Source organism: Chrysochloris asiatica, unplaced genomic scaffold (genome assembly GCF_000296735.1).
Source record: "Chrysochloris asiatica unplaced genomic scaffold, ChrAsi1.0 scaffold00021, whole genome shotgun sequence".
NCBI classification, from domain to species: Eukaryota; Metazoa; Chordata; class Mammalia; order Afrosoricida; family Chrysochloridae; genus Chrysochloris; species Chrysochloris asiatica.
Window position 1 is genome coordinate 1,314,737 of NW_006408539.1, and position 27,921 is coordinate 1,342,657.

Consider the following 27,921-nt stretch of genomic DNA (forward strand, 5'->3'; position numbering starts at 1 on the left):
AAAGTCAGAGAGGAGAAGTGGTTAGGCCTGGAAAAAGCAGGGAGGTGATCAAAAAAAGGAACCACCAACATGGGATTAAATGTCATAAGCATCACACACTGGAGTGCTTTTCTGGCATCTCCCGAACAAAGCTACTGTGAACCTGGGAGAAATGGAGGAAAACCAAGTGCGCAACACCAACACTACCACAATAATCCACAGAGTGTTTCTGATACTTGCAGAGCTTGGCAGCGTAACGTTAATTCTAGGTCCACTTGGACAGATCTTACACCTGGTTTTGGGGAAGCAACATAGACAACTTCTGGGATCAGCTGCCTTTGTTTTCTAGGTCTCCCTGCTCTCTTTTGCGCTAAGCCCTCCTGGACCTTGGACTTGCCAGCATGAGGAGCTGCAACCTAATCTCAGGCTCCGAGACAAAGGACCCCTTCGGCATCTCCTCTCCCAAGGGGGCCCAGGGATCACTCTTACCATCTGTTGGCAAGGGCTCAATGTGGGAGACATGGACACCTGACCAATGGACCTGCTCAGCCAAGATGCAGGTGGGAAGCAGCCCCGTGTGCCCAGTACAGTGACAGGTGTGGAGGGTCACTGGGAAGTGGACCACAAGGTAAGAGTTACATGTATGAAGCACTGAGCAGCTAGGGTTAGTACTAAGAGCTAAGTGAACGGCAGACCTTGGAGCCTCAGGAAAAAGTCACAGCTGAAAAGTGGTCAGCAGGGGATCATGGAGAGGGTGAAGTAGGGTTCCTAAAGACCCCATCAAGCAACAATCACTGATGAATCTTCATTGCTAGTCCTTGCAGGAACTCCAAGAGGAGCAGAGCTATTGGCTAAAATACCAACAAGCTGGGGAATCAAGACTATTAATTCACATCAGAAATGGAACTCTGTAGAGAGCAAGGAGGAACAGCCAAAGGCAAACTGTTGGAGTCAGTACATGGCACGCAAGCTGCAGACCTCGTGGCCCACGTGCCAGTGTCCAAGGTCCCTCGCTCATCTCTGGGAATTGTCCAGTTACAATCGGATCAACGCTATGTGAGGACAGCCAGCCATGCTGTAAGTCAATGCAAACAGGAAATCCAACAAAGCAGCTCTTTCTATCTGTCCACTCTGGTCTGAGTCTCCCTTGGAGGCGGAAGGTTCTGCACTGGGGCAGGGGGGCTTCAGGGCAGGGACATGCACCGGACTAGCTGACCTTAAGCTAAATCTTGGCTCTGGCTGGGTGCGAGGCATGGTGAAGAGGATGGGGCTCTCAGTGAGCTGGGGTGGGGGAAAGGTACAAAATATGTGTGTGTTGTGGGGTGTGGGGCAGACACATCCTACTATCCTGAAGGATTCTCCAGAAGAACTATGTTTTGCTGACAGGCTGCTATGAACAAAGAGGGACCACTAATCTGATGAGAAGTATAACTTATCCAGGGGCACATATCAGGTGTAGTCAAACTGGGGAGTTACGAGAGTTTGGTTGTGTCCCAGCTCGGTCCTTGATCAGCTGGCTGTGTGTGTCTGACCAAGTTCCTAAGCTCTCTGTGCCTCAGCTTACTCTACTAACATCTGTCTCATAGGGCTGTTATCAAGACTCAGGGAGATAACAGTGCTTAGCTGGATGCCTGGCACACAGTAAGTGCCCAGTAAACATAAGCTTTCTGCATCGTTCAGAGTCCATGAAGGAATCCCTTGGAATGTAGGCTCTCCTTGCTGGCTGCCTGGGGTGCAGGTAGGGAGGCTTTCAACAGCTAACCCTGGGGAGCTCCTTAAATAACCACCGAGAACTCACCGAGGCAGAGTATTACGTATCAGAAGGAAAACTGCCCAAAGGGCTCAGCAGTTTCCTGCCTTTGTCCTCTCACCTGCAGATATCTGGTGCAGGGGGTGGCATAGGGGACTCACTCCTCACAGACCCCAGAATCCCTGCCTGCAGTCTTTCCCTCAGAGTCACCTGAGATCTGGCCAGCCCTGTCTTGTACCAGCAAGAACCTTCTCTTGGCACCAGAGACTGGCACCCTGGGCAGTTGGCTGAAGCTTTCTACACAGTCTCCTACTCTCCGGGGGATCTTCAGCCATCCAAGGAAGCTGACTGTGCACCAAGGCTCAGCCTAATGCTACAGGGCACAGCTCTGTCTTCAGCCGGCAACAGGGACTCCGTCTGGAGAGAGAACTTCAGACTCTGCGATTTGTTACTTTTTCAAATGGTCATTTTGCAAGTTTTATGGATTGAATTGTGTCTCCTAAAATATTGTTATTGTTAAGTGCCGCCGAGTCGCTTCCGACCCATAGCAACCCTATACAGGGTTTCCAAGGGTGTAAATCTTTACGGGAGTAGAAAGCCTCATCTTTCTCCCGCAGAGCAGCTGGTAGTTTCGAACCGCTGACCTTAAGGTTCGCAGCCCAATTTGTAGCCACTACGCTACCAGAGCTCCTTAAATACATGTTATAAATCCCAACCTCTATGCCTGTGGTTACAATCCCATTTGGGAACGGGTGGGTGCCTGACAAGTAGGGTTAGTGTAGGGTGGCTCTTGAATCAATCTCTTTTGAGATATAAGAGGATTCAACAAGCAAGCAGAGCAGAGATAGAAGCCAGTGTAGCCAGACTTCTGCTCTCATACTTCAGACATATTATCAGGAGGGACCAGTCTCTGGAGAAGGATATCAAGATTGGTAAGGTGGAGGGTCAGAGAAAAAGAGGAAGACCGCCAACGAGATGGATTGGCAAAGTGGCAGCATCGATGGGCTCAGGCATAGCAACAATTATGGGGTTGGCCCAGGACTGGGAAGAAATAGGGTTGCTATGAGTCGGTACTGACTTGATGGCACCTAACAACAAGGAGCTCTGGTAGCGTTGTGGTTACAAGTTGGGCTGCCAACCTCAAGGTCAGCAGTTCAAAACTACCAGGTGTTCCGCGAGAGAAAGACGAGGCTTTCTGCTCCCATAAAGATTTACAGCCTCAGAAACCCTCTGCAGGGTCGCTATGAGTCAGAACCGACTCCACGGCACTTAACAATAATAACAACAGATACCGAGACACATACAGCTCTCCAAGGAGCCAGGAAGCAGACACTGAACAGACAAGGACCTGCTTCTAGAGTTGACAGACAAAGAAAGCCTCCTAGAGGCTGAATTTGGACTTAAGGCCTCCTAAACTGTGAGAAAATAAACAGGTTCTCTGAAGCCATTGGTGGTCTTTCCGATACAGTAGCACTGGAGAACTGAGACCGCAAGACCCTCTTATGCTTGAAATGTTCTCTCTGCCAGAGAACACAGTGCCCACCTTTCCTCTAGTTAGTTATTCCAGGCCTTGGCTGGCCTTCACCGCCCTCTTTTGTGATGCAGAAAAGGATGCCCCCTCTCTGGGTGGACACAGCTCTGGGGTACCCAGTGCAGAGCAGACAGCACCTGTTCTTAGGGCTTATGGTCAAGGGTGCGGAGTGGAAAGGAGCATGGGCTGCATTTCAGTCTCATTTGTCCTGCACCTGCAGGGCTTAAAGTGCTCAGCTGAGAACTGAAAAGGTCAACGGTTCAAGCCCACCAGCCACTCCATGGGAGAAAAATGAGGTCGTTTATGTCTATAAAGATTTACAGCATTGGAAATCCTCTGGGGCAGTTAGACCCTGTCCTATAGAGTTGCTAGGAGTCAGAATTGACTTCATGGCCATGGGGTGGTGGGTGCTCCTGCCCCCAGGTGTCCTTGTGTAAAGTACAACCTGCAGAACTGCAGTATCAAGAGGCCCTGGGTCATCCCCAATGTATAGGCTACAGAAGTTAGCGGCAGGCGTGGGAGCCAGCGGATCATCACAAGGCAGACTAGAGAGCAAACACAGCACATCCACCGCACATGACCACTCCAACTTACAGCAAACCCATGTGGCAGAGTAGAACTGCCCTATAAGGTTTTCTAGGATGTAAGCTTCATGGAGTTACCGGGTGGGTTTGAACCACCAGCTTTCTCATTAGCAGCCCAGAGTGTAACTGTGGAGGCATCAGGAATCCTCATATACTCCTCACCAAAACTTACATGATAAAGATAGTCAATGACCGCATTCCTTAGATGAGGACACTGAGGTTGAGACTTGGAATACTTTCAGATGTGTACGAATGCTCTTGTAAAACATAAATGATGAACTCATTTAGCAAATTTACCGAGTGCCTACTAAGCATACGGAATCAAGTTGATTTGAAAGGCTATCAACTCCACAGATTTGTGTACTCATTTCTCAGCTAGAATATATTTAATTATAAACGTATACTCAAATGAGTCAAAGAAATTTGTGCTGGGATAAAGCCGGGCTGGCAGACAGCTGAGTCCAAGGGGGCATCATTTTGGTTCCGTGCACAAATTATTCTGACTGACTGTCACACCGTAGGCCTACACCAGGGACACTGTCAGAACTGACCTAGGAGACACTGTATTTACTGCTGTTGGACGTTGTGGAGGGTGTATGTAGCTCATGGCATCACAGATTATGAAAACCACAGGAAAAATGCCTCAGTACCAGGGACAGCTCCAAGTCACCTAACCCAGTTTCTTTCTTGTAAAGAAAACCCATACAAAAACAAACAAACCAAAAAGAAAACCCAAAGTGACTGCTTTCGAGTTGACACTGACTTCTGGCAGCTGGCTCTGTTTCCCTCCTTCTGCTCTTTTTTTGGGAACTCAGCATCACACTGGTGTCTTGTCTACTGAGGTGATGGGAATTTGGGGCTCCTAAAAAAACTCCCAGGATGATTCTGTAGTGCAGCCTGGAATCTCTACTCGGGTCAGCACCAGTGAATGTTTGAACCAGAAGTTACCTTAGAGATTTTAGGCCAGCTGCTCCCTTTGAAAAACCCAAGACCCAGTTAGAAATGAGGCTGGTGAGTCACCTGAGAGTGCTCACTGCAGGTCACCTCGAGACAGAGCTCCAGCTCTGTCCAGCTGGGACTTTGTCCATCCCCCTGTTACCCTGACAAATGCTGGAGGAAGACCTATGGTGTCCCTGGCATTCATGGGTCCTCTCCTAGTCACAGGGGCTGAGTGTAGGACAGCAGTGTCCGGGTCCTCCATCCGTCACAGGGGGGCAGTGACGCTATGCCAGAGACTCGCCAAACAAGCCCCTCTGTAGCACTGGGAATGCAGGTTACACCAAGACGCTGCCACTTAAGAGCGAGCACCAAGCATGTTCTATGATGCAGGCTGCATGCTCCACCGTAAAATCCGGCTAGTCCCAAGGACAAGCTGTATAAGCATGAGGCTATGACAAGGCCCTGTGTCTCCCCTGGACTGAGAAACCCCTCACACATCCCTAGAGTCTCCTGCTGGCAGGGGTCTCACAGTTTGGTGGGAGGTACCAGCACATTCAAAGAGCACAGACTCTGGACCCAGACTGTCCGGTTTTAATCCCAGTTGTGATGCTAGCTGTCTGACTTTGGGGGGGGCGGCTACTTAACCTCTTGTTGCCTCAGTTTCTTCATCCTCAAAATGGGAAGACTGCTAATAATTTTATCACAGGGTTACAGTGAGAATGAAATGAGTAGAAGGTACTCAGCAGAGCAAATGGCACACAGGCAACACGGGGAGGGCTGTGAGAAAGCCAGAGATCCCCCTCAGCTCTTCTGACCACCCTCGGAACATAGGGCAGTCTGTCCAGGGTTGCTTACACCTGTCAACACTCACAGATGTTTGCTTAGCAGGAAGCTTAAGGCCAAAGGCTTTTTTTTTTTTTTTTTTTTTAAATAGGTCTTTTAAATTTATTTCTCTTCGATGTTCCAGCATGTGGATTGTAAAATACCAGATTTATGTTTAACCTCTCAAATGAGCTTTGAAAACCTGCAATATCAATGCATGGCCTATGGGTGGAAGGACAAAACTGTGGAGGCCGGCAATGCACACACACAAAACACAGGCCCCCTAACTACACTTCCCTTGGGTATAATTTGACTACATAGGAGCCTCTTCAGGCTCATCAACTACAGTCACACCACCACCAACACCAACAGTAATATGGCCCATACACCAGAATGTTTCCTTTCGGAGCAGGGAGCCTTGGTGGTGCAAACGGCTAAGTGCTTGGTTGCTAACTGACGGGCTTCCCAAAGGTCACAGCCAGCCATTAAAAACCCTGTGCACACTTCTACCATGAAATGCATGGGGCCACCATAAGTCAGTGGCAACTGGTTTGGGGTGTGTGTGTGTGTTTGGAGGTTCTCCTGAGGCACACAAGCTTCATGCTTTTCTCCCTGACCAAGTATCACTGCAAGCCTATCTCCGCAAGTACCCCTTCTCCAGATCCCCAGCTTAATCATACCTGCAAAGCCCCTTCCGTCATGTATGGTATTGTATTCACCTAAGGTAATGTGTTTACAGATATCAAGCACTGAAACACGGATACCTTGTTCTAGTCATTCAGTATCCTTAGGTAGGTTCCAACTCCTAGTACCCCTTTCTTTATAGGGTTCAGTGGCTAGTGGATTTGAATTGCCAACTTTGTAGGCAGCAGCAGTCCAGTGCCACACCAAGACTCCATGGGTATCTGAAGGGGGCATTAGAATGTTCCTGTTCTCGCCAGGTAGGACACCTGAGGACACGCTTGCTTCTGGGGAAGCTGTGGGCTGTGCTCAATACCCCCGCCCCACACACACACCTGGCTGGGCATTCCCGACACTGACCTGGTCGTCAATCTTGCGCTGCAGCTGGACCACCTTGTTCTCCATTCCCACGTTGAGGCGCTTCAGGTGCTGTGCTGAGCGGGCTTCGATCTTGAGGGCCTTCAGCTCCTGCTTGGCCTTGAGCCTCCGGAAGGCACACTGGATGACAATGGCGGCGGCCCGTAGCCGCCGAAAATGCCTGCGTGCCACCCAGCCCCGCACGTGCTTCTGGATGATGGTGGTCTTGTGCTCCATGAGGACCTAGTGGGGACAAGCACATGCTCCGTGGGACTGCGCGGCAGGATAGGGAGCCTGGGGAGCTTATGTAACTGCCTGGAAACAAGAGCCAAAGTCTGCCTAGGTTTCGGGAGACACCGGGAGAACATGCCGCCCTCAGATTTAAAGCTTTGGTAGCTGTTGGCTTGATGATGTTTTTTAGCTAGGTCTACAGCCTGTGAAGCAACTGTCATCAAATTCAGTGTGATTTTTTATTTTTTTTTATATTGGTGAGGAAACCACAGTCAAAACACCTCAAAGCTGGAGGAGCCTAGACAATATGCACTTGCTAACTCCCCATTCAACAGATGGACCCCTGTACTGTTGGTGGGGAGTTGGAGCGAGATACTGAAGTTAGAGTCTGCCACAGGCTTACAGAAGATCCAGCACTTGGCTTGGAATTCACGGTTTTCCTCACCATGTAAGTCAGCCTCCAACTGAAAAGCCACTCAAGAAATTAAAGCATCATCAATGTTCCCACCCCACATATCCTGCAAAATAACGGTTTGTAGAGTAAATCAAGCAGTAAGCAAGCCTGCTGCGAGACTGGTACACCATCATCTCAGCCATGGAGGGTGGAGCTGGGGGTCGGACCTCATGCTTGCTTGCTGGTTCCCTTCCAGTGTCACCTGTGCCTCTCCTGGTGACATCACCCAGAGGCTGCCAAACTCATGAATATTCAGATTTTCCCATTGGTTTGGGTTTTCCCACATATGAGGGGACTTCAAAAAGGCCATGGGAAAATGGAATTTCAAGCTAATGGAATTATTTCATGAACTTCTTCAAGTCCCCTTGTAGGTTCCGGCATGTTCCACTCTACTGCCTGGCTTCATCTTTTGGTTATGAATTTAGTGCTTTACTTTCATTATTTAGAAATAGCACATTTGTTTAGACATTGCCTTCCAGTCTCGCTTCCATCTTGGCACAAAGCTTCACCTGTGTCAGTGGGATTTGGTGGGACAGATGTGCCTGATCAGGGCCCCCTAACAAGTATTTCAGCTTCATTGGAATGAGAGACAAGCATTGTTCCAGCAGTGGGAGTTCGGGGTCCTTTTCTGACTTGGCTGCGCTGGATGCCAGGCTCCTAATCCGTTGAATGATGGAGCAAGAGCACATGATATCTACCTTGGGCTCTCAGGTCTAGACTAGCCCAAGACAGGTCACCAAGCTCTGTGGAGCATCAGCCCTCAGGCAAATACACAGCCTTCTAGGACCTGGACAGGCCTCCATGAGAACAGAGGCAACAAAGTCTTCAGAAAAAAGTCAGGTGTGCGCCACCCATGTTCATGCGGATGATGTGTCACTTGCTGCTGTTGCGTGAATGCTGAAGTTGCAGCTCAAGAGGCTCTTACCTGGTGGTAGATTCTCCGCACGAACATGCCCCGCGTGAAGGCTTGGATGACCACAGCAGCCCTGTGGACCCTCTGGTAGGCCAGGCGGGCTCTGTGCATCCGATACTGCTTCTGCAATACCACAGCCGCCCTGGTCCGCCGAAGGTGCTCGGCCAGCCTGTCGGGGTGGGAACGGGCAGTGTGAGCACAGCCTCGCTGGCTCAGGGGCCCTGGGCCATTCATGAGCACGAGCCCCTGCCCCTGCCCCTAGGGCTCTACCAGGACACCCTCAACCCAGGCCACCTCTCATGCCTTATGGCTGCTAGCGATGCCTGGGCACTTGAAGGTCATGTTCCAAACAGCAGCCCCCGCTTCCTTAAGTCATTTCAGCACAGGCTTCAAAACCCATGTTTAAGTGCAATGCTGGTCCTGGCCTGACCACCCCCATTACGTGGTCAGCACCTGGCCAGTCCTCAATGGCATCGTCACAAGCACCGCACACCATGGGTTACATTTCTGTCTGTCCTTCTGACATGGGCTTGGGGACATAGGGGCTGTACCTCCATCATTCTGTGCCCCCTACATCTAATGCAGGGCCTAACAGAGTGGTTGCATGTAACTACCTGCTGAATGAAGAAAACCTTCTCAGGCCCACACCGAGCCCTCCCGCTTTCTCATTGCTCTACCCTTTCCGCCCGGGACAGATTGCACATGGGCATCTATGAGGGGACCTCATAAAGTGTGTGATAAATTTTCATTCATTATCTTTTCATCCATTTTTCCATTTCCATGAACTTTTTGAAGCCCCCTCATACTTTTCTCTATTTCATTTCTGTGTACTTGTCTCTAATAAGGCAAAAATCAGTCTGATGCTGACTAATCCTCTTAAGGGCCTTGGGCACCAGGTTCAACTCAAGTGCTTGAGGAGAGACTCTGGATGTTACAAAAGTTATAAACTAGGTACCATAGAGTTAACTCCAACTCCTGGCTACCTGATGGGCGTCAGACCAGGGCTGCGCTTCCTAGGGCTTTCAGTGGTTGATTGTTCACAAGTAGATCACTAGATCTTTCTTCTGAGGTACCTCTGGGTGGACTCAAACACCCACCTTTCCCATCAGTAGTGCATGAACTGTTTGCACCACCCAGGGACTTCAAAAGTAAGAATGGATCCTAGGAATCTCAGAGGATAGACCTAGAGGAGGAGGTGACCCGTCCCCTTCCTGCCCCGCCCCACCCACTGTAGTTCTCAATAGTAATCTCTCTGAATGTGGGTGCTGCCTGTGCCCTAAGGAATCAACTCCCTGTAGGAAGGATGCAGGCCATATCTGCTTTACAGCCTCACCTGCACGGGGCCCAAGACAGAGCCCTGTGTACAGGGACAGCTGATGACGACTAACTAGTTGGCACAGAATGTCAGCAACTGCTTAGTGTCAAGATTACCGACGACCTTCCCATTTCGAGAACTTTTGTTTTAGAGCCAGCCTCTCAACAATTTGGAGGGAATTAATAACACTCAACCTCTGGGGCTGTGCTCAGATTATCAGTTTACAGTGAGTGCACGAGGGTCAGAGGGACCGTCCTCGACTTTCATGATCTAAGGATGCCTGCTCTGGGCGCAAGCCTCAGAGCCTCTAGTTTTCCTAGATTTGAGCAGCCACCTGCTGAACTTCGGCTGCCAAATGAACAGTTCGTGGCAATTGCTATCTCGTCTCCAAGGGGTTTCCTATTTGGAGTCTCTTGACCTGGAACCGGAGCTTGTGTGGAAATCCGGAGCTGTGATCTTCTCAGAGACCAGGCCATCCTCCCTTCCCAGCTCAGTGTGCTTCAGCACCTCATCCTCCCAGTGATACCAGTTAGGAATGCACAGCGAAAAGTAAGTCGCTTCCTCTGCCTGGTGCTGGGCTGGGTGGGAGCCTGGCTGGAATGCTCACTCTACTCCGAGGCAGCTGCTGGTGTTTAGTTAGACATATCACTCTCACTTTGGACATACTTGGTTCAATAACTCCTAAAAGGATCTCCCAGAAACTTTCCAGCCCTCATTCCTTAAATCCCAAGGGATTATAAACTGGGGGTTTAGGCACAGGAAGAATTGGTTAGTGTGTTGTAAAACCATCCTGCCCTTAATCCATGCTGGTGGAATGGGGAACCAGGAGATCTGAGAACTAGACCTGCTCCCTGGGGTGAAAGGGAGAAAGTTAGGATGCAGACAGGACCTAACAGGAGCAGCGCTCCCTGCAGATGAAGAGAGAGCACCCAGCCCTTCCCCATCCAGCCTCCACAGCCCCAGATGCAGATGAACAAGGCTGGCTTGGCTCACCTGCGGGCTAGGTATCCTCGGCAGTACCTCTGCAGAGTTAGGGTAGCCCTCTTCTGTCTGCGGTACTTCACTTTCTGCAGCCAGCCCCGGACAGTTTTCTGGATCATGATGGTGGCTGCCCGGAACTTGTCGGCCCGCAGCTTCTCCAGGTATGCCACCTGGCCTGCCCGGAAGAAGATCTTGGTGCGACCAAACTGGAACTTGTCAGGATCCTTTACAAGGCAGGGAGGGGAGCTGGTTTGATATCAGTGGAGCACTGGGGTAAAGTTCTTCCCATGCCCATCCAACCAATTCTCCCAGTGCGAAATCCCCCTGCCAAATGCCACGCACCCCTCTTCTTTGGATACACACTCACTCTCCACACTGACCTAACAGACACCAAGTCCCTGCTATGGGACAGGCACTGGGCTAGGTGTTCGGAATGCAATGGTGGGCAAGTCGCTTCCCCTCAAAAACCTGACGTACGGTCAGGGAAGAGTAAAAGCTAATGCAAACACAACACAGGTGTGCATGGTTCAACACCCAGAGTCTGTTCTGTGAAATAGGACGGTGTGCCACACCATAGTGTTGCTGTTGTTGTTAAGTGCTGTCAGGTCGGTTCTGACTTACAGCAACCTTGTATAGGGTTTTCCAAAGAGTGGCTGGTGAGTTTGAACCACCGATCTTGCAGTCCAGTGCATTATCCCACAGCACCACACCAGAGTACCATATTGTTGTCGTTAAGTGTCCGTTCTGACTCATAGCGACCCCGTATAGGGTTTCCAAGGAGCAGCTGGTAAGCCTGAAGTGCTGACAGATTTTGCAATCCAGCGCATTAACCCACAGTGCAACACCAGGGTTTTTAGACACACCTAAATTGTGAGTGAAACACTGATTTTCTACCTTCATGTTGTTTAATCACCTTTATTTGACTTTCAAATTGCTACTTCTCCTTTGCCCCTGGTTGCTATCACTAGTAACGATTTTGCTATGTTGGGAGTCACAGTAATATTTTAGAAAGAAAATGAAACAGAGAACAACACAACAGTCAAGAGATACATGATCTAAGAGATTGGATGCTGCTATTTATGAGTCAAAACATAGTCTGTCATATGATAAACGCTCCTCTGTAAGCAGGGAAAGTTCACATTAAAACAATGATAGAAACTACAGTATAGTACATGCCCAAGCCAGCAACAGAGGCACCGACTGTGGCTCTCGGAAATACATATTATAGGCTATATATGGGCTGCACCACAGAGCCCGGCAGCACCATCACTGTGTGTATAAGACATCTGAGATCCACGTGTGCGAGGGAAGCTGTTGGATTCACTACATCCCATTCTTCCCTCGGGATTTCTGAATGCTATTAGAACCACAGGCGTACAGGTGGTCAAATGCTGCCTTGACGGTATTATGAGCACATGACTGTGATAGGTTTTCAGGTACTGGAATTACAATGAAAGTTAAACAGGACTGGGGCTGTGGGTGGGACAGGGATGTTTAAATCAGATGATCAACGAAGGCATCTATGTGAAGGTGATATCTGAGCACAGGCCTGAAGGAAATGAGGCAGCACGGGAGAATCTGGAGGAGCAGAGTTCTAGCACAGAGAAGATGCAAAGGCCCTGTGGTGGCGATGAGCTGAGAGTGTTTGAGTGACAGAATGGTGATATGGAATCAGGATGGGGAGCAGCAGCTGGGAGGCTTGAACAATGACCTCATCCAGTTTATTTACATATATATATTTGACCTTAAATGGCCATACAGTTGGGATGCATAATTTCACATTGCAAATAATCCCCAAATAAATTGCATTTGGGTTGAGGCTGAGGTTTTTTTGGATACATAATTACTGCATAAATACCTCTATTTGGATTAAAATTAGTTGCTCTTCCCTGAGTTCACCCCAGTGGCTAAGGAAGGATGGCCCAGCAGAGAGCTTAGGGACGGGCCTGGCATAGAACAAGTGGGTGAAGACCTGATCCATGGTGGAGACTTCACACAGTGGAAGAGAGCTCTTGGTAAATCAACTTCCATCTAACTTTGCTCACTGGCATGAAGACCAGAATAAAAAAGTCTGGGTCTAATGAAAACACACACGCAAGAATATTTCATGTTGGCAAATGGCTCAACAGAAATGCTGAACGTGAGTCTTCATTGTTAATATGAATCCCACTCCACAGTTGGCTAGGTTGTGGCTAAGCTGAGAACACAGTGTCCCAACAGAATGTCCCTGACAGTCTCCTTAATAGGTCAGGATACTTGGGAAGCTGGCAGGGGGAGAATTTCATTTTTATTTGGCAAAAATGCTACCTGGTGGGTTTGTTTCTCACTTTGTGTCTGCTCAGGGCTTTAGTAGGTGCTGGACCTTCACATAAGATTCTGGAAGGAACAGGGCTGGACTAACTTCCTGGAAAGTTTGAGGTAGGTGAGGCCCTGTTTGTATCACAGCTCTACTGGGGGAGGTCCCTGTTTAGTGAGGAGGGGACAGTAAGCAGCAGGTGGGCAGGTGCCTCAGTCCTCAGTCAAATGACAAGGCTGGCCGCTCGGACTTCATGGGACCCTGGAAGCTGACCACTGCATCCGAGCAACCAGAACACACCTATTTCAGAATAAACCAGGAAGGGGGTGCCTGGTTTTCAAAGCCACGTTTTCACAAAGATCTCTCTGAAGGTCACATCTGCTGCAACCCCAAGCCTGATCATGTGATCTCCTCATCCCCAGGGTTCTGAGAAGTCAGTCTGTCTCCTGCTGTCTCTAACCCTTTCCCACAATATCAATCAGTCTGTCAATCAGAAACTATGCTTTGCCACCATTTCTCTAAGAAACACCAACTGGAAGGAACCCTAGCAATCAATTAGAAGTCAATTTTATAGATGAGAAACTGAAGCCTAGAAGGATGAGGTGGCTGATTCAAGATACTGATGAAAAATATCAAGGGATAGGGTCCAAGTCCCAGGACTCCCCAGCCAGAGGTCTTTCATTGTATTTCACAATACCACGGCCCCTTTCAGCACTGTCATCTATACACTTCAGACCTGCATGATGGTCAGTCTCCATGTTGGGATTTCTGAAGGTATAGCTCATAATCATACTTGCTTACTATTATTATTCATCGTGGAGGGGAAGGTCCATGTAACACACTCACATTGACCACTCCAGGCTCAAGTCCACAGAAAGAACTTAATAAATATGTGTGCAGCTCAGGAATAAACAAATCCATCCTTAAAGATGATAGGGTATTTCTAAATCCCTGCAGGGGGACATCTTACCATAACCCAGTTATCTTCCTAAGCCACAGAGGTTTCTTCAATACTCATTAATATCTCCTGAAGTCTTCTTTAAATGAAACCATAGTTTAGCTTAACAAGTAAAAAGGTCTGCTCTTTTGAGATCTAACTTTGGGAATGAACTGACCACAGCAACTTGAAAGATTAGATGGGAACCTTGGGCGCAGTGAGTCTATGTTACAAGGCAGGGGAATAACTCAGAAAAGGAGAGTGACGGTGTTTGCACAGCTTGAAGAATGCAATCCTTGTCACTAAATGGTGCATGTAGACGTTCCTGACTTTGCTGTGTGTATTCTCAACATGAACAACTCCTCACTAATAGTCCGGGGAAGCATTCTCCAGCTCCCAGGCTGCCGCCCAGCCAACACATCCATTAAACTCCTGTTACTTAGCTACACTCCACCTTCCACTGATTCTCTCGGGCCATTCTGCTCCCAAATGCATTAAACACTTGCTTGTGAGACGCTGGGACTGGTAGGTGCCCTCCCAGGCTACGTCAAGTCTGTTTCTCGCCACAAAGTCCCAGGAGCATCAGCGTCCAGATGTTGGGGGTGGGGGGAATACAAAGGAGGCCACACAAGGTCTTCAGGCAAGTTGTCAAACACTGCCCCTAATCTGTGTCCAGGAGAGATGACCAATGTGCACAGTGACATGGATGAGACCAACTGGTGGGCACTGTGGTTTAGGCCATGGGAGTTTTGAGTCAGTCCAACTACACAACCGTGGGCAACTTCCATCAGCTTTCTGTACCTCTGTTTCTCCATCTGTAAACTGGGGATGATGTTTCTATCAACATTATAAGGCAACTATGAGGATGTGATGAGATGAGGTATGTGAGCACTTAGAAACATGACCGGCTCCCAGTATGTGCCCAGTAACTGTGAGACACAATTGGCAGGTTTTAAGTCAAGGTAGACCCGTGTAGCAGGTCACCATGCAATCATCACACACACACACACACACTTACACAGCTCCTGTGACAGCCGGGAAGTGCACTAGGAACACAACCACAACAGGACTCAGAGGCACTTAACAACAACAATGAAGGTTCTCAATAGCTCTGTTTCTACATACCTTTGGTCTCAACTCTCAAATGTGATTTCATGTCATTTCAATTAAAACATGAAGCCTGTTATCATAATGAAAACAATTTTCTGCTGGAGGGCCTGAGGCTACGTAGTGAGTAGGACCTAAGCTGAACAGCTCCTGTGCCCTCCACTAATGGCCGGGTCCATGTCAGAGGCCCAACGGGGTGCCCCAGGTGTGTTAGCACTCCCCACCACTGGAGAACATGGAGGTCCCCTGGCCAGCGGCTTGTGGCCAACAACACTCTTCATCAAGACCCCCGGCAACCTGTGCTAATAATTCCCCTCTCTACGTGTGCTGACAAAAAGGGCACTGTGGAGTGAGTCAGTGAGGCGGGAAAAGACGAACATGCCAGAAAATTTTATGAAGGAAGGAAGGCTTGGTCAGGTGGAAAGGCAGTTCACCCATTCCGCCAACACCCCATTCTCTCAGAATGTTCAGATTAACCCTTTCCCGGAGCCCAGGAATTTCCTCTCTGCGCCAGCTCACCTTGATGAGGCTCTCCAGGACAGACTTGCAGGTGGCCTTTTTGTCCACATTGGTGAGCTCTCCCTTCTTGATGAGCACCCGGTACCGGCTGAAGAAGTCATGGTAGGCCCACCTGGAGAGAAGGCAGAGGTGTGTCAGGGACATGTCCCCTCTCTCGGCCACAGAAGGGCCACATGCGACCTCAGACAGCAACCCCTAGGCCCAGGGCTTCTGCATAGAGACCCATTCCTTGTGGGGTGCAGGGGCTAAAGAAGCTCAGCTGCTAACTGAAGGACCAGTAGTTTAATCCCATCAACCGCTCTACGGGTGGTCAGTTTCCATAAAGAGGATGGCCCAGGCAACAGTAGAGGGCAGTTCGCGGTCCTATAGGGTGGCTGTGAGTCACAATGGACTACAGAGCCATGAGTAACTTTTCCTTATAACTACTCTGGTGGAATTTAAGCATGCTGATGTATGCATTGTGGCTGGTGGCCTGCAGGGAAAGGCCATTTTCCAGGGCCTCTCTGGGCAGCCTGGCAAAACCACAGGGATCACAGAGCACTTCTGCCACCAGCTCACTGAGTACCATCCTCTGCTGCGGAAGATGTAGGTAATGCAGCCAAAGTGGTGTTTGCTTATAAATACTAGTTTTCTTATTAAATGACGAGTACCCATTGTACATTTTTTTAATGCAGAAAAATATACATTAGGACATAAACACTGGCCATATCCTCACTCCCAAGAGTTTACATTTTGATATATCTTAGAAAGAACCTTTTTTTTTTTCCTCCAAAAAAAAGGTTTTGCTTATTATTTTTTTCTCTAACCATTAGACTAATATATGCTCACTGTAGAGAAAATTTCAGGAAATTTATGAGAAAATAAAGTGCATTTAGTTCAAAACCCACCAATTGTTCCATGGGAGAAAGATGAGGCTGTCTGTTCATCTCGGAAACCCTCTGTTAGGGTTGCAATGGATCAGGAGACACCCAGCGGCAGTGGGCTTGATTTGTCTGGTTTATGATTCCACTATCTAGAAAACAAGTGCTGTTTGGGTGCACTTTGGAAGAGAACCTTTAAGAGGGTCTTAAGGCCTTTTCTCCTGAACTCAAATTTCTTTCTTAACGTATGTCTTCCATTTTTTGAGTAAATTCACTCTTTTCTACGCATAGCTGGCCCCTTTTTTTTAAAGCTACCTCAGCTCTCTCTCTCACACACACAAACACACCTGAAACATGCCTTAGTTCTCACCTCAGTTTTCATGGATGCTCACATGTCGTGACTCAGTACCACAGTACTCTAAGGAGGAGGAGCCCAGAGGGGGCAGTGGTGAACTGCTCAGCTCCTAACCAAAAGAATCACAACCCACTGCCCCAGAGTCAGTTCCAACTCACTGGGATTGTACAGGACAGAGTAGAAATACCCACACAGAGTTTTCAAGATGGCAAATCTTTATAGGAGCAGACTGCAACATCATTCTCCTGGGGTGTTGGTGGGTTCGAACCATTAAGCTTTAGGGTAGCAGCTGAATAGCTGAATGCTTTAACCAAGGCATCACCAGGGCTCCCCTGTTGTTGTGAAGTGCCGTTGAGTCAGTTCCGGCCCATAGCGACCCAGTAAAGGGTTTCCAAGGAGCAGCTGGTGAGCTTGAACCGCCAACCTTGCAGTTCAAACGGATTTGCAGTCTGGCACATTAACCCACAGTGCTACACCAGGACTCCTGATTACAGCTTAGGAAACCCTAGGCAATTGTACTCTATCTTACAGAGTCAGAACCGACTTGACAAAACGTAACAACTTTAAGGAGACTGCATTTTCAGTCTAAATCCCTCAAAAAGAAAAGGTTCTGGAATTATAGAGTAGTGATGGCTGCATTTGTGAACAGACTAAAAACCACTGAATTTAAATAAGTGAATTTTACAGCATGTGAATTATACTGTTGTTGTGTGCCATGGAACTGGTTCAGACTTACAGTGACCCTGTATAGGATTTCTGAGAGTGGCTGGTGGGTTTGAACTACTGACCTTGTGGTTAGTAGTCCAGTGCTTATGTGAATGATGTGCCCCAGCCCCCCAAAAGACAATGTGATGAAAAATTAAGGTGAGGTTTGTGGGTAGTCTTTGTAAAGTCAGAAATATGAGCTATTCATTATGTCAGCACTGACCCTCATAGGGGAGGGGGTGCCTGGTACAGAGGGTTGTAGGATGTACCAATACCCCAGACATATTTGCCCTCTCCTTGGTTCCCTGACTCTTGGGAACTCCGGCTGAGCTGCAGAGGTGGCCTTAGGTTTGAAGATTTTGTACTTTGATGCAGAAGGAAAAATTTCTTCCTATTTGCATCATCTCACTCCTCACAAGGGCCTGTTGAATCCTAAGCCCAAGCATCACCCACCAGGTTCTTCAGACGCTAGCCCAGGGCGGTTCTGTCATCTGAGACTCTGATTTACAAGCTGGAGCAAACAGTGTGAGGTCTGGGCCCAGACCCTGGAGCCCCAGGCATTCTCACAGGACCCCACCCATTGTGCCCCTTTAACCAGATGACTGTAACCCATGGAGACCCCATATGTATCAGAAGGGAACTCTGCTCAGGAGGGTTTTCAATGCTGAGGTTTTGGATCATGAGGTCTTTCTTCTAAAGTGTCTCTAGGTAGCCGAGTGCTTAACTGCTTGTGCTACCCAGTGAGTCTGCCTTCGCTTGTAGGACGAAGCTTCACTGATAGGAGCAGGAAGCTGCCTGGACAGGGCCCTGGGCAGAGGTGTCCGGCTCTCATCCCAACTCTACCACCACCAGCTGGTGACTTTAAGGAGCTCCCGCCATCTCCGGGTCTCATTCCTAAAAGTGCATTTTCTCCTGTGGTGCACCCACACCTCTACCTGAGACTGAATTACAGTCCACGACATAGTACCTTCTACCATAAACTGCCCTCTTGTAGTTTCCATCCAAGATTATTTCATTAAAAAACATCAGGTTGGTCACAACCCATTAAACTTGAGTTCCTGACCTGCTAATGGGTTGCAATGCAGAGTTCTGAGAGACAATGGACTAACAATGGCTCTGTTTTAGGTGGGTGAAGCCTCTCTGGAGTTCTGCAGGCAGAAGGGCCAGTAGAAGAGCTGCTCTGATTTGAGTGGGTGGGCCTGGCAGCACCCCCACCCCCTCCCCAAGTAAGGCTCCCTTGCAGCTCTTATACTGACGAGGTGTGTCCTCTCAAGAGTCCTGTGCTTGTAGCAAGCACTGCATGGCAACCCAGCTTGACAGACAATAGTGGTCAGAACTCAACACCACTGGTCTGGGGCCAGAGCCTGTTCCCGAAATCAGAAGGTGGTGGAAACTGCAGGGAAAGGGGAGGCAGAGCCTTCATCTCTGAAGGACAAGTGCTGCCCATCTCATTAATGGTAGAGGTACTAGTGATATTCAGACCCTATCCCAAGATCAGACAATGAGCTGGGAACCTAGAACTTTCCTGTCTTTACTCTAAGCATGATGATGTGGTTGCAAATAATAATAGTAATAATAATAATAGTTTTCAACCCTGGCTGGAGCTGATAATCCCACAGTGCTGGGACCTGTGAGCTTTGGGAAGCTGCCTGGATACCACAGATGACTGATAGTTCTTGTACTTTTCAGGTCAAATGCAAATTCCAAACTTCATCCACACTCCCTTCCTAGGGAGTTTATGATTAGGTTGTTCCTGGGTAATTAACCACTGCATATGAGCTGGTTCCTCAAATGTAGCGAGACAGTGCCAGGTGGAGAGATGGCAGGGAGAGAGAGGTTTGTACCACAGTGCTTCCCAGTCTATGAAAGAGATCCGTTGCCAAGTGTGTCTCTAAAGTCTGAGTATGTCTTTAAGACAAATTTGTAGGTACAAGAAGGGTGTCAGGTGGCACCGGGATTAAGTGCTCACAACAGCTAGCTAAAGATCAGTGGTTTGAAACCACCAGCTGCTCCACAGAGATAAAGACATGGTAGTTGACTTTCCTAACTACTACATCCTTGGAAACCCTGTGGGCCATTTTACTCTGTCCTACGTGGTTGGTGTGAATTGAAATGGAGTTAAAGGTAATGACAGTTTGTTTTACTTTGGCTTGGTTTAGTGCAAGAAAAGCTCACAGCCTTTTGAATGCTTTGAAAGCTGCACGTGTAGCAGATAGAGACGATAGTGAAGAATTTGTGAGTAGGGGTTGGTCCAACCATTTCAAAGAGAAGGCAAATATCAAAGGGTATGTACAACTGTACAGAAATTGGACATTTGTCAACTGGGAACAGCCTGTACTCTTTCTGCCTCCCGACACATACTAGACATCCTAGGACAGAGGGTCCCCATGGGGGAGGCCACAGGCTCTGGGTCCTACACTGCTTTGCTCCAGCTAATAGCAGAAGCTGCTTGACCTGCATGACAATGGAATGCAGTATGGTTTCAGGAGCAATGGTGGGGTCCATCAAGGAGCCCTGGTGGCACTGGGCTGCTAACCACAGATTGAAGGTTCAAACCTACCAGCCATTCCAAGGGAGAAAGAAGATGTTTTCTGCTCCTGTAATAATTTACAGCCTTGGAAATTCTGTCACTATAAAGTAGGAATCGATTTGATGGCACTGGGTTGTGTTTGGTTTAGTGGGTCATCACCCACCCTTGTCATAGATTGAATTGTGTCTGCTCAGAAATATGTGTCAACTTGGCAAGGCCATGATTCATAGCATTATGTGGCTATCTTCCATTGCGTGACTGGGTGCAATTATCCTCATTTTTTAATCTGTGTTTTAAATCTTAACCTCTTAATGAAGGAGGATTAGGATAGCTTGTATCTTGAGGGCATGACTGAAGTCCCACCTTTATCCAAGTCACCACTTTAACTCAGTCACACCCTGGCTTGACTCATACTTTTTCTCTTCCAAGAGATCAAAGGAGAAAGAAGCATGCAGGAGAAGACACTCACTACTCCCAAGAAAGAAGAGCGTGAAGTGGAATGCATCCTTTGGACCCTGGGTCCCTGCACTGAGAACCTCTTAGACCCACCTAGAGACAGATGTCAAGACACACGGAGATCTCGAGAGACTCAGGAGAAGCTGAAGAAACAAGGACTGCCTCCAGAGCCAACACAGAGAGAATTCAGACACTCTGAATTTGGACTTTTAGCCTCCAAAAGTTCTAAACCTCTGTCTGTTATAACCATCCACTTGTGGTATTTCTATTACAGCAGCTCTAGAGAACGAAGACAACCCACCACCCCATTAGAGGCAAGTGGCCAGAGGGGAACCACAGCTTGTCCTACTACCACAAAAATGCTGGAGGGTTCAATGGCTCATTCACAGGGCAAATCAGACCATGAAAGTCTTTCTGTTCTTTAAACTCTAAGAAATGATACTTTCCACCATAAACATGATTCTGTATTATTATTTTTTGATCCTGTATTATTGATCTTTTAATGATCAGGAGAAAAAGATGCTACTGTTGAGTCTTCCACATCATAGGCCAAACTAGAAATCTTATTTCTATCAGTCTCCTGGTTGGAGCGTCAGTATTTGGGAACTTTTGTGGAGGATCTGTTTCTAGCTAACAGCACTATATGAAGGTTCCACAGAAACAAAAATTATAAAAACTTCTTAGATGTTACAAAACACCTTTAGGGAATGAGTTGCTGGGCTTCAGGGCTCAGGACCATAGTCTTGGGGAATACTATGGTTAGCTGGAATTAACAAAGGCAATGTTCTACATCCTACTTCTATGAGTAGCGAGTGGGATCTTAAAAGCTCATGAGTGGCCATCTAAGATGTGAGTATTGATCTCTCCTTGTGCAGACGAGAGAAGAGTGATGAAAACTGAAGATGCTTGGAATCAATGAGTCCAATGGACATGTGAGCATCAGTCTCCAGGACCCTGAGACTAGAAGAACTAGATGGTGCCCAGCGACCACGACCAACTGCTCTGATAGGGATCATATTAGGAGGTCCTGGAAAGAGTGGGAGAATCTGTGGAACAAAACTCTAAATTATTAAAGAGACCAGGTTTACTGGTCAGATGGAGATTTGAGGAACCCACGACTATGGTCCGTGGTCATCCTTAAGGTCTGGAACACAACTCATCCTTGTGGCTCAGTTTCTAGTTAAGCAGTAGATAGATTAATGGTGGGGGAGGGGCACAACAGTATCAGGGAGGCATGCACACCATATAATGGTCAACCACTCAAAATCAAAAGGGCAGCAATGACCTAAGCACAAAATTCAGAAGGGTGGGGAAAGAAGGTGGAATGTAAACAAGAACCACAGGGAGGAAGTGGATAACTGAGGTTCCATGGAGGGGACTGCAATCACTGAGATGAAACAAAGTGGATGATTTGCTGAATGTAAAACTGATGATCTGCTCTACAAACCCTCACTAAATTCACACTAAATTCAGTCAAGTTGTTTTGTTTTAGTTTGTTTTTTAAAAAAGAGGGTTCCCCTGGGCTTCTGTGTAACAGGTGGTGGTGGGCATGTTACCTGGAGGGGTAGCCAGCCGCGCTGATACGAATCGTCTCTAACACCCCACAGGCTCTGAGCTGCTGCACGGCTCTCCTGGGATCAAAGCTGCAAAAGAACAGGACGGGCCATGAGTGAACGTGTTGGTAAATAACAAACGGGGCCGGGGAGAAAGAACGAGTCCTTCCACCTGCAGCAGATAAAACACCTGTTGCTACTGAGTTACTCACAGCATCATCTACCTAGAGTTCATGGTCTGGGGCAAAGCAGAGACTAACCAACCCTGATCAGCAGGCATTTGAGCCAGGTCAGCAGCCTCTGTTCTATGAAGTGTTAGTCAGGACACACTTTTTCTTCTTTGCTTCCCTGAACTCTCCAAGACTCATTCCTGCTTTCTCTCTGGTATCTTCCCTGATTAGTTCCACCCACGTGGGCATCTATCTCTAGTCAATTTCCAAGCTATATACATGCTTGGAACTATGAGCATGATTTCAGTTTTGCAGCTAAAAGGATGAGTTTTTCTGATCAGACAGACTGGGGTTACACACATGCTGCTCACCAGCTGTGTGTGTAAGATGGGACATGTAAAATAAACTCTTTGGACCACAGTAACCTCATCTATAAAGTGGGGATAGTAACAGTTGTTAAGTGCCGTCAAGTCGGTTTTGACCCACAGCGACCCTGTATAGGGTTTCCGAGGAGCAGCTGGTGACCTTGAACCACCAGCCTTGCAGTCCAGCGCACTAACCCACAGCACCACACCATCACTCCATAATAACAGTAATACCCATTTTTAGGATTACTGTGAAGACTGAAAGCAGCGACTCACAAAAGTCTGGCTCATGAAAAAGTCACAAATATTGTTAGCTATTACCAAGGAATCCTGGTGACGCTGTGGGCTACGCATTTGGTTGTTAACTGCAAGGTTAGCATTTCAAACTCACTATCTGCCCCATGGGAGAAAGACAAAGCTGTCTACTCCCATTAGCTTGATAGTTCTGGAAACCCTATACAAGGTTCCTAAGAGCTGAAAACCATTCAAAGGCTGTGAGTATATTATCATGATAGCAGATCAGTTAAGAATCATATAGAAGAATTGTATCTTCTGAGTCTCACCTTCAACCAATCCCACACCCTGCCTGCTAAACTTTGCAATGACAACCCAGTAAGGAAACCTCAAGTTAACATGTGTCTTGGCCTCTGCTTCCCTCCCTTCAGTATAAGGAGACCAGTAGTGGAAAGCTAGCTCCTCTGCCGATTAAATGTTGGACCATAATTAATTTTGGTGAGGACAGTTCACATCTAACACTGGAGTGAATATCATCAAAGAAATATAGGGCCAAACTTCGGGAACCCAGGTTCACATGTTCCCCTCAGTAGGGCCAGAACTGGCTGGATACAAAGCATGAATGCGGGTGTGAGAACTGGGTTCCTTCTTGGCAGTCACATTGCCTCTCAATCCACTTCTTCACAGGCTGCAGCTCCCTCCCCACTCCACAGTACTACTACAAGACCCCAAGACTTCGGAGCCAGGATGGGGTTGGGGAAGGCCTCCGACAAATGGTCCCAAATGATCACCCTCCCAGGTGCTGCTCCTTCTTTGATACTGGGTCACTCTCAGACCTTCATCTGATGACTCATTGACGGTCACTTCTACCACATCCCTGTCACTCATGGTGGGGGCATGTCTCATTCACTGTTGTCCTACCTGTCCTAGTCCAGTGCCTACTGAGTAGTAGATGTGACATGTTTCTTGAATAAAGAAAGAAGCAAAGGGAAAAAGACTTTAATATATGTATATATGGGATGCTATCAGAGCATTTAGTGTACAACAGTGGTTCTCAACTAGGGGTGATTTTGTAACTTAAAAAAAAAAAAAGCTGGAGTCGGGGGGAATGTCTGAAAACATCTTCAAGAGACCCTGGTGGTACAGCAGTTTTAACCCCTGGCTGCAAACCAAAAGGTAAGTGTGTAGAACCCACCAGCTGCTCCATGGAGAAAGATGCTTCTATAAAGATTTATAGCTTTGGAAACCCTACGGGGAAGTTCTATAGGGTCTGTCCCATAGGGTCCTTATGACTCAGAATCAACTCAATGGTAATGGGTTTGGCAGTCTTGGAAAACATTTTTAGTTGTCACAATTGGGGCGGTGTGTGTGTGTGTGTGTGTGTCTGTCTGTCTGTCTACTGGCAGCTATTGAGTAGAATCAAGAATTATCCAGCCCCAGATGGACTCCTGGTGTGACACTGTAGGATCAGCACTGGACTGTGAACCACAGGGTCAACAGTTCAAACCATGCAGCAGCATCTCGGAAACCATACGCAGGGTTGCTATGAGTTGGAACTGGCTCAAACACAATAACAGCAACGCCAATAGTACTCAAGTCGAGAAATGTGGTGTCAAAATGTTGTTTTTAGGTGCTGGTGAGTCAGAACAACTCATACCGACCCCACGCACAACAAAACAACACACTGCTGGGTTCAGAGCTATCCTCATGAGCATTGCTGTGTCTGAACCCACTGATGTGGCCACTGCGACAGTCCAGCTCATGGAGGGTCTGCCTCTTGTTTGGTGTAGGGGATCACTGATGTTGTTAGGTGTCACTGATGTGATTCTGACTGAGAGCAACACTGCATAGAGTTTCGGAGACTGTAAATCTTTATGGAAGTTAAAAAGCCACATCTGTCCTCCAACAAGAGGTTGATGGGTTTGAACTGCCGACCCTGTGGTTAGCAGCACTGTGTTTATCCTACAGAGCCACCCGGGCTCCCCCTGATGCTACATTCCTTCTCCAGATAGAAAGAATACAGCACATTCTCTCCAGAATGACGTTAGTAACACTAAATATCTATTTTAATCACATTTTTACACTTCACCTCATTCCCATGCATTATCTCCTCAGATTCTTTCATCACGATAATTGTATTTTAATCACAATGAACATATGAAGTATAGAGACCGCAAGAGCAAATGAAGAGCTTGTGATGTGCCAACCATTTGGCAGCAGAGCCTAGACTAGAATCCAGGATTTCTTTTTTTTTGTTTACTGTTTAGTATTGTTTCGAATTCCCCACTTTATTTGGAAAAAGAAAAGGGAATAGTATCAGTCCTGAAGGTGACAGAAGGTCCCAGAAAAAAATGGGATACTAGGACTAGAAAGTTCCTTGGAAAGTCCCTGATTTCTTCTTTTATCTGGAGGGGAGGCCCAGTGGAGGCAATACCAGGTTCTGATGAATGAACTGCTTAAGGTCATGGCTGGTTGTGGGCAGGACGAGGCCAAGCCTTTGTTTCTTCTCCCTGATGGCTAGATTTCAGCCTCTGCCCTTCACACATAATCAAAATCTTTCACACCTGCTGCTCTCCTAAACAGCTTCTTTTCTTCTGGACTTGTTCAGTAAACAGATGCCAAATGGAGGGAATTCCTAAGCATGTTTCAGAGATTTGGAGGAAGGGAAAAGAGCAGACAAGCAGCACAGTTAAGAGGAGGCTGATTCAATATTGTCTTCTTGGCCTTTCCCAGCCCAGACCCATCTGAACGGAAGTCAAACTTTATTAAAGGACGGCACAGCAGAAGGCAGCTCAGATACTCAGTCTGAGAGTCAGAGTTGCAACAATAACAACAAAATTATTGAGTAAAATAATAATTAGGACCAAAAAGGAAATCAGAAAGACAGTAAGTGCTTTTAAAGTTTTTAAATGTACCTCCTAGGGATTTCACTGTACTTCAGATTGCTGATAAAGCCCATCTTCCCACCAATGCACCAAGCCTACTGACCCCAGGAAGGACATTCATAGTCACTCATCTAGTCTGGGGACCTGTTCGCCCATCTAGTTGCTCCACCCACTGGACTGAACATCCAGCCATCCACCAGTCTTGTCTATTCATCTGTTCAGTAATTCCATTCACTAACCATTTACTGTTTTCTGCCACACAGTTGGAGTCCTGGGGTGGTGCTGTGTATTTAATGCACCAGACTGCATAGCTGTTGAACTGCAAGGTCAGTGGTTTAAGCTCACCAGCTGCTCCTTGGAAACCCTATACAGGGTCGCTGTTGGTCGGAATCCACTCGACGGCACTTAACAACAACCACTACCACCACCAGATAGCTGGTGCTTGAGTTAGGACTAAGAATACAAGGAGAAAATAGGAATTGAATCCGGGAAGAGAGGCAGATAAGAAACTAGCTACAGGGTCATGTAGCATGCTAAGAAAGTAACATGCATAAAGTAAAGGGACCCCAAAAGGCATCCAGAAAGTTTGATGATGAAGAATGCCTGAGGATCCAGAGAGAAGATGGCAGCGTAGGTGGAAGACCAGGATTCCAGGCAGAAATGAAGAGGATTTGAAACAGGGAGGTAGTAGAAGACAGGGAAAAGGGAGAGCAATGGAGAAACTATCAAGTAAGCTCCTTGAGACTTTGACAATGACTAGACACTGTCCTAACACTCAACATGTTAAATGACATCTTCTTTGACCAGCCAGCGATCCTCCCCTCTCTCTTGATCTGACATTTAATGACTTCCAAGTGGTTCTCTATTTGCCTCAAGTGTGCAGGCTCCTCAACACCACTCTTGGAGTGGGGGAGCAGAATCTTCTTCTCCTGAATGTTCTGGACAGCATAAAGGTGGGATGTGCTAAGTATCTGCTGACCTGTATTCAGCACATAAATCGGCTGAAGGCTGCTGACCCAGAAAAACTGTACCTACCCCTGCTCCAGCTCTACCTGAGCCTTCCAGGAAACATTAGCAGGTGGGACTTGGTTGGTATGACTCCAGCTGGGTGGAGCCGGGCTACCGTCTAAGTGGGCACTTACTGAAAGGGTAGCTTCTCGTCATTTGGCTTGATGCAGCGGACATAATGTGGCGTCGTGGCATTCAGGGTCTCCATGAGCAGATGCAGGGAGGTGCGGAACTGGGGAGACAAAAGCCAGCACTTGGTTATTTATCTACTAACGTTTGCAGATGCATAGTAAGCTTAAAGAAAATCCTGCATACCGGTGGTGGTAGCAGCTGTTGGTACCATTTCTATTATTATTACTAATCCAGAATCACAGAGAAAGAACTTTAGAGGCTGGGTCAAATTTCAGCTAAGACACAACTACCTTGCTAGGCAACCAAAATCAGGTCCTTCCTATATTCTGGCTTTAGGGCTCTGTACCCCAAATGGGGCGAGAGTACCAGCTGGCATGCCTCTCACTGTGCTGTGAGATATGAGCAATACAACCACTGTTAACTGTAGTCCTCTTCTTGCTCATCCTAAGACTCTGTTACCCACACACCCTGAGGCTTGGCAGGCATTCTCTACTCTTGGAAGATACAGAGGAAATAAAATTCACAATGATCCCATGATGGTGGTGGTGGTTATGTGCCATGGAGTCCGTTCAGACTCAATAGTGACTCTGTGCAGGGTTTCAGAGGCTGCAATCTTTCTAGGAGCAGAAAGCCTCATCTTTCTCCCACAGAGTGGCTGGTAAATTCAAACTGCTGACCTTGTGGTTAGCAGCTCAACTCGTACCCACTATCCTACCAGAGCAGAAGAATGGTTTTACATTTCTGACTCTCTGTCTTACAATCCCCCTGTCAAACCTGGAGACTTCTAGACCCAGGTGGCTCCTCCAGAAGATATCTCTAGTCCTTTACTGTGACCCCACGGCAGAGACTGGTTACTATTTGGGCTGTAGCCATCCCTTTTCCGCTCTGTCCTTTCAGTTCCTGCCAGAGAAGGGTCCTTCTTCAAAGGACACACTTAGTTGGCTTATGGGACTGTTGGTGTCAAAGCCACTGCCACCTCCTTCAGAGACTGCAGAGCCCAGCCCTCCCACCTGGGCCAAGCCCACCGCTTGCTGCCATGAAGGCCTGGGGCTGACCTGGTGGCCCACAGTCTTCTTGTGTTCCTTGTTGGAGGCTTTCATGAGGGGTCTGGCAGAACGAATGTTGATCTTCGAAGATGACCCCTTTCCAGTTGTGGTGGCTGGAACAGGATCCTTGTCATCATGAAACAAGTCGGACACAAGTGGGAACTAGAAAAAAGCAGGAAAAAAATAAAGAAAATAAGACCTCTTATACTTTAAGTTGCTTAAACGT

The 27,921-nt window shown here is 47.7% G+C and overlaps 1 protein-coding gene across 1 annotated transcript in view; it reads right to left on the bottom strand.

Moving 5' to 3' along the window:
• Positions 1 to 27,921, bottom strand: part of MYO5B (myosin VB) — a 227,494-nt gene that overhangs the window by 72,232 nt on the left and 127,341 nt on the right. Inside the window, exons 15-21 of the mRNA XM_006837488.1 lie at positions 27,705 to 27,857; positions 26,652 to 26,749; positions 21,859 to 21,945; positions 15,397 to 15,508; positions 10,550 to 10,761; positions 8,254 to 8,410; positions 6,647 to 6,886 (exon numbers count right to left, since the gene is read on the bottom strand). Of these exons, the coding sequence (XP_006837551.1) occupies positions 6,647 to 6,886; positions 8,254 to 8,410; positions 10,550 to 10,761; positions 15,397 to 15,508; positions 21,859 to 21,945; positions 26,652 to 26,749; positions 27,705 to 27,857 (1,059 nt within the window). The remainder of the gene's footprint in view (positions 1 to 6,646; positions 6,887 to 8,253; positions 8,411 to 10,549; positions 10,762 to 15,396; positions 15,509 to 21,858; positions 21,946 to 26,651; positions 26,750 to 27,704; positions 27,858 to 27,921) is intronic.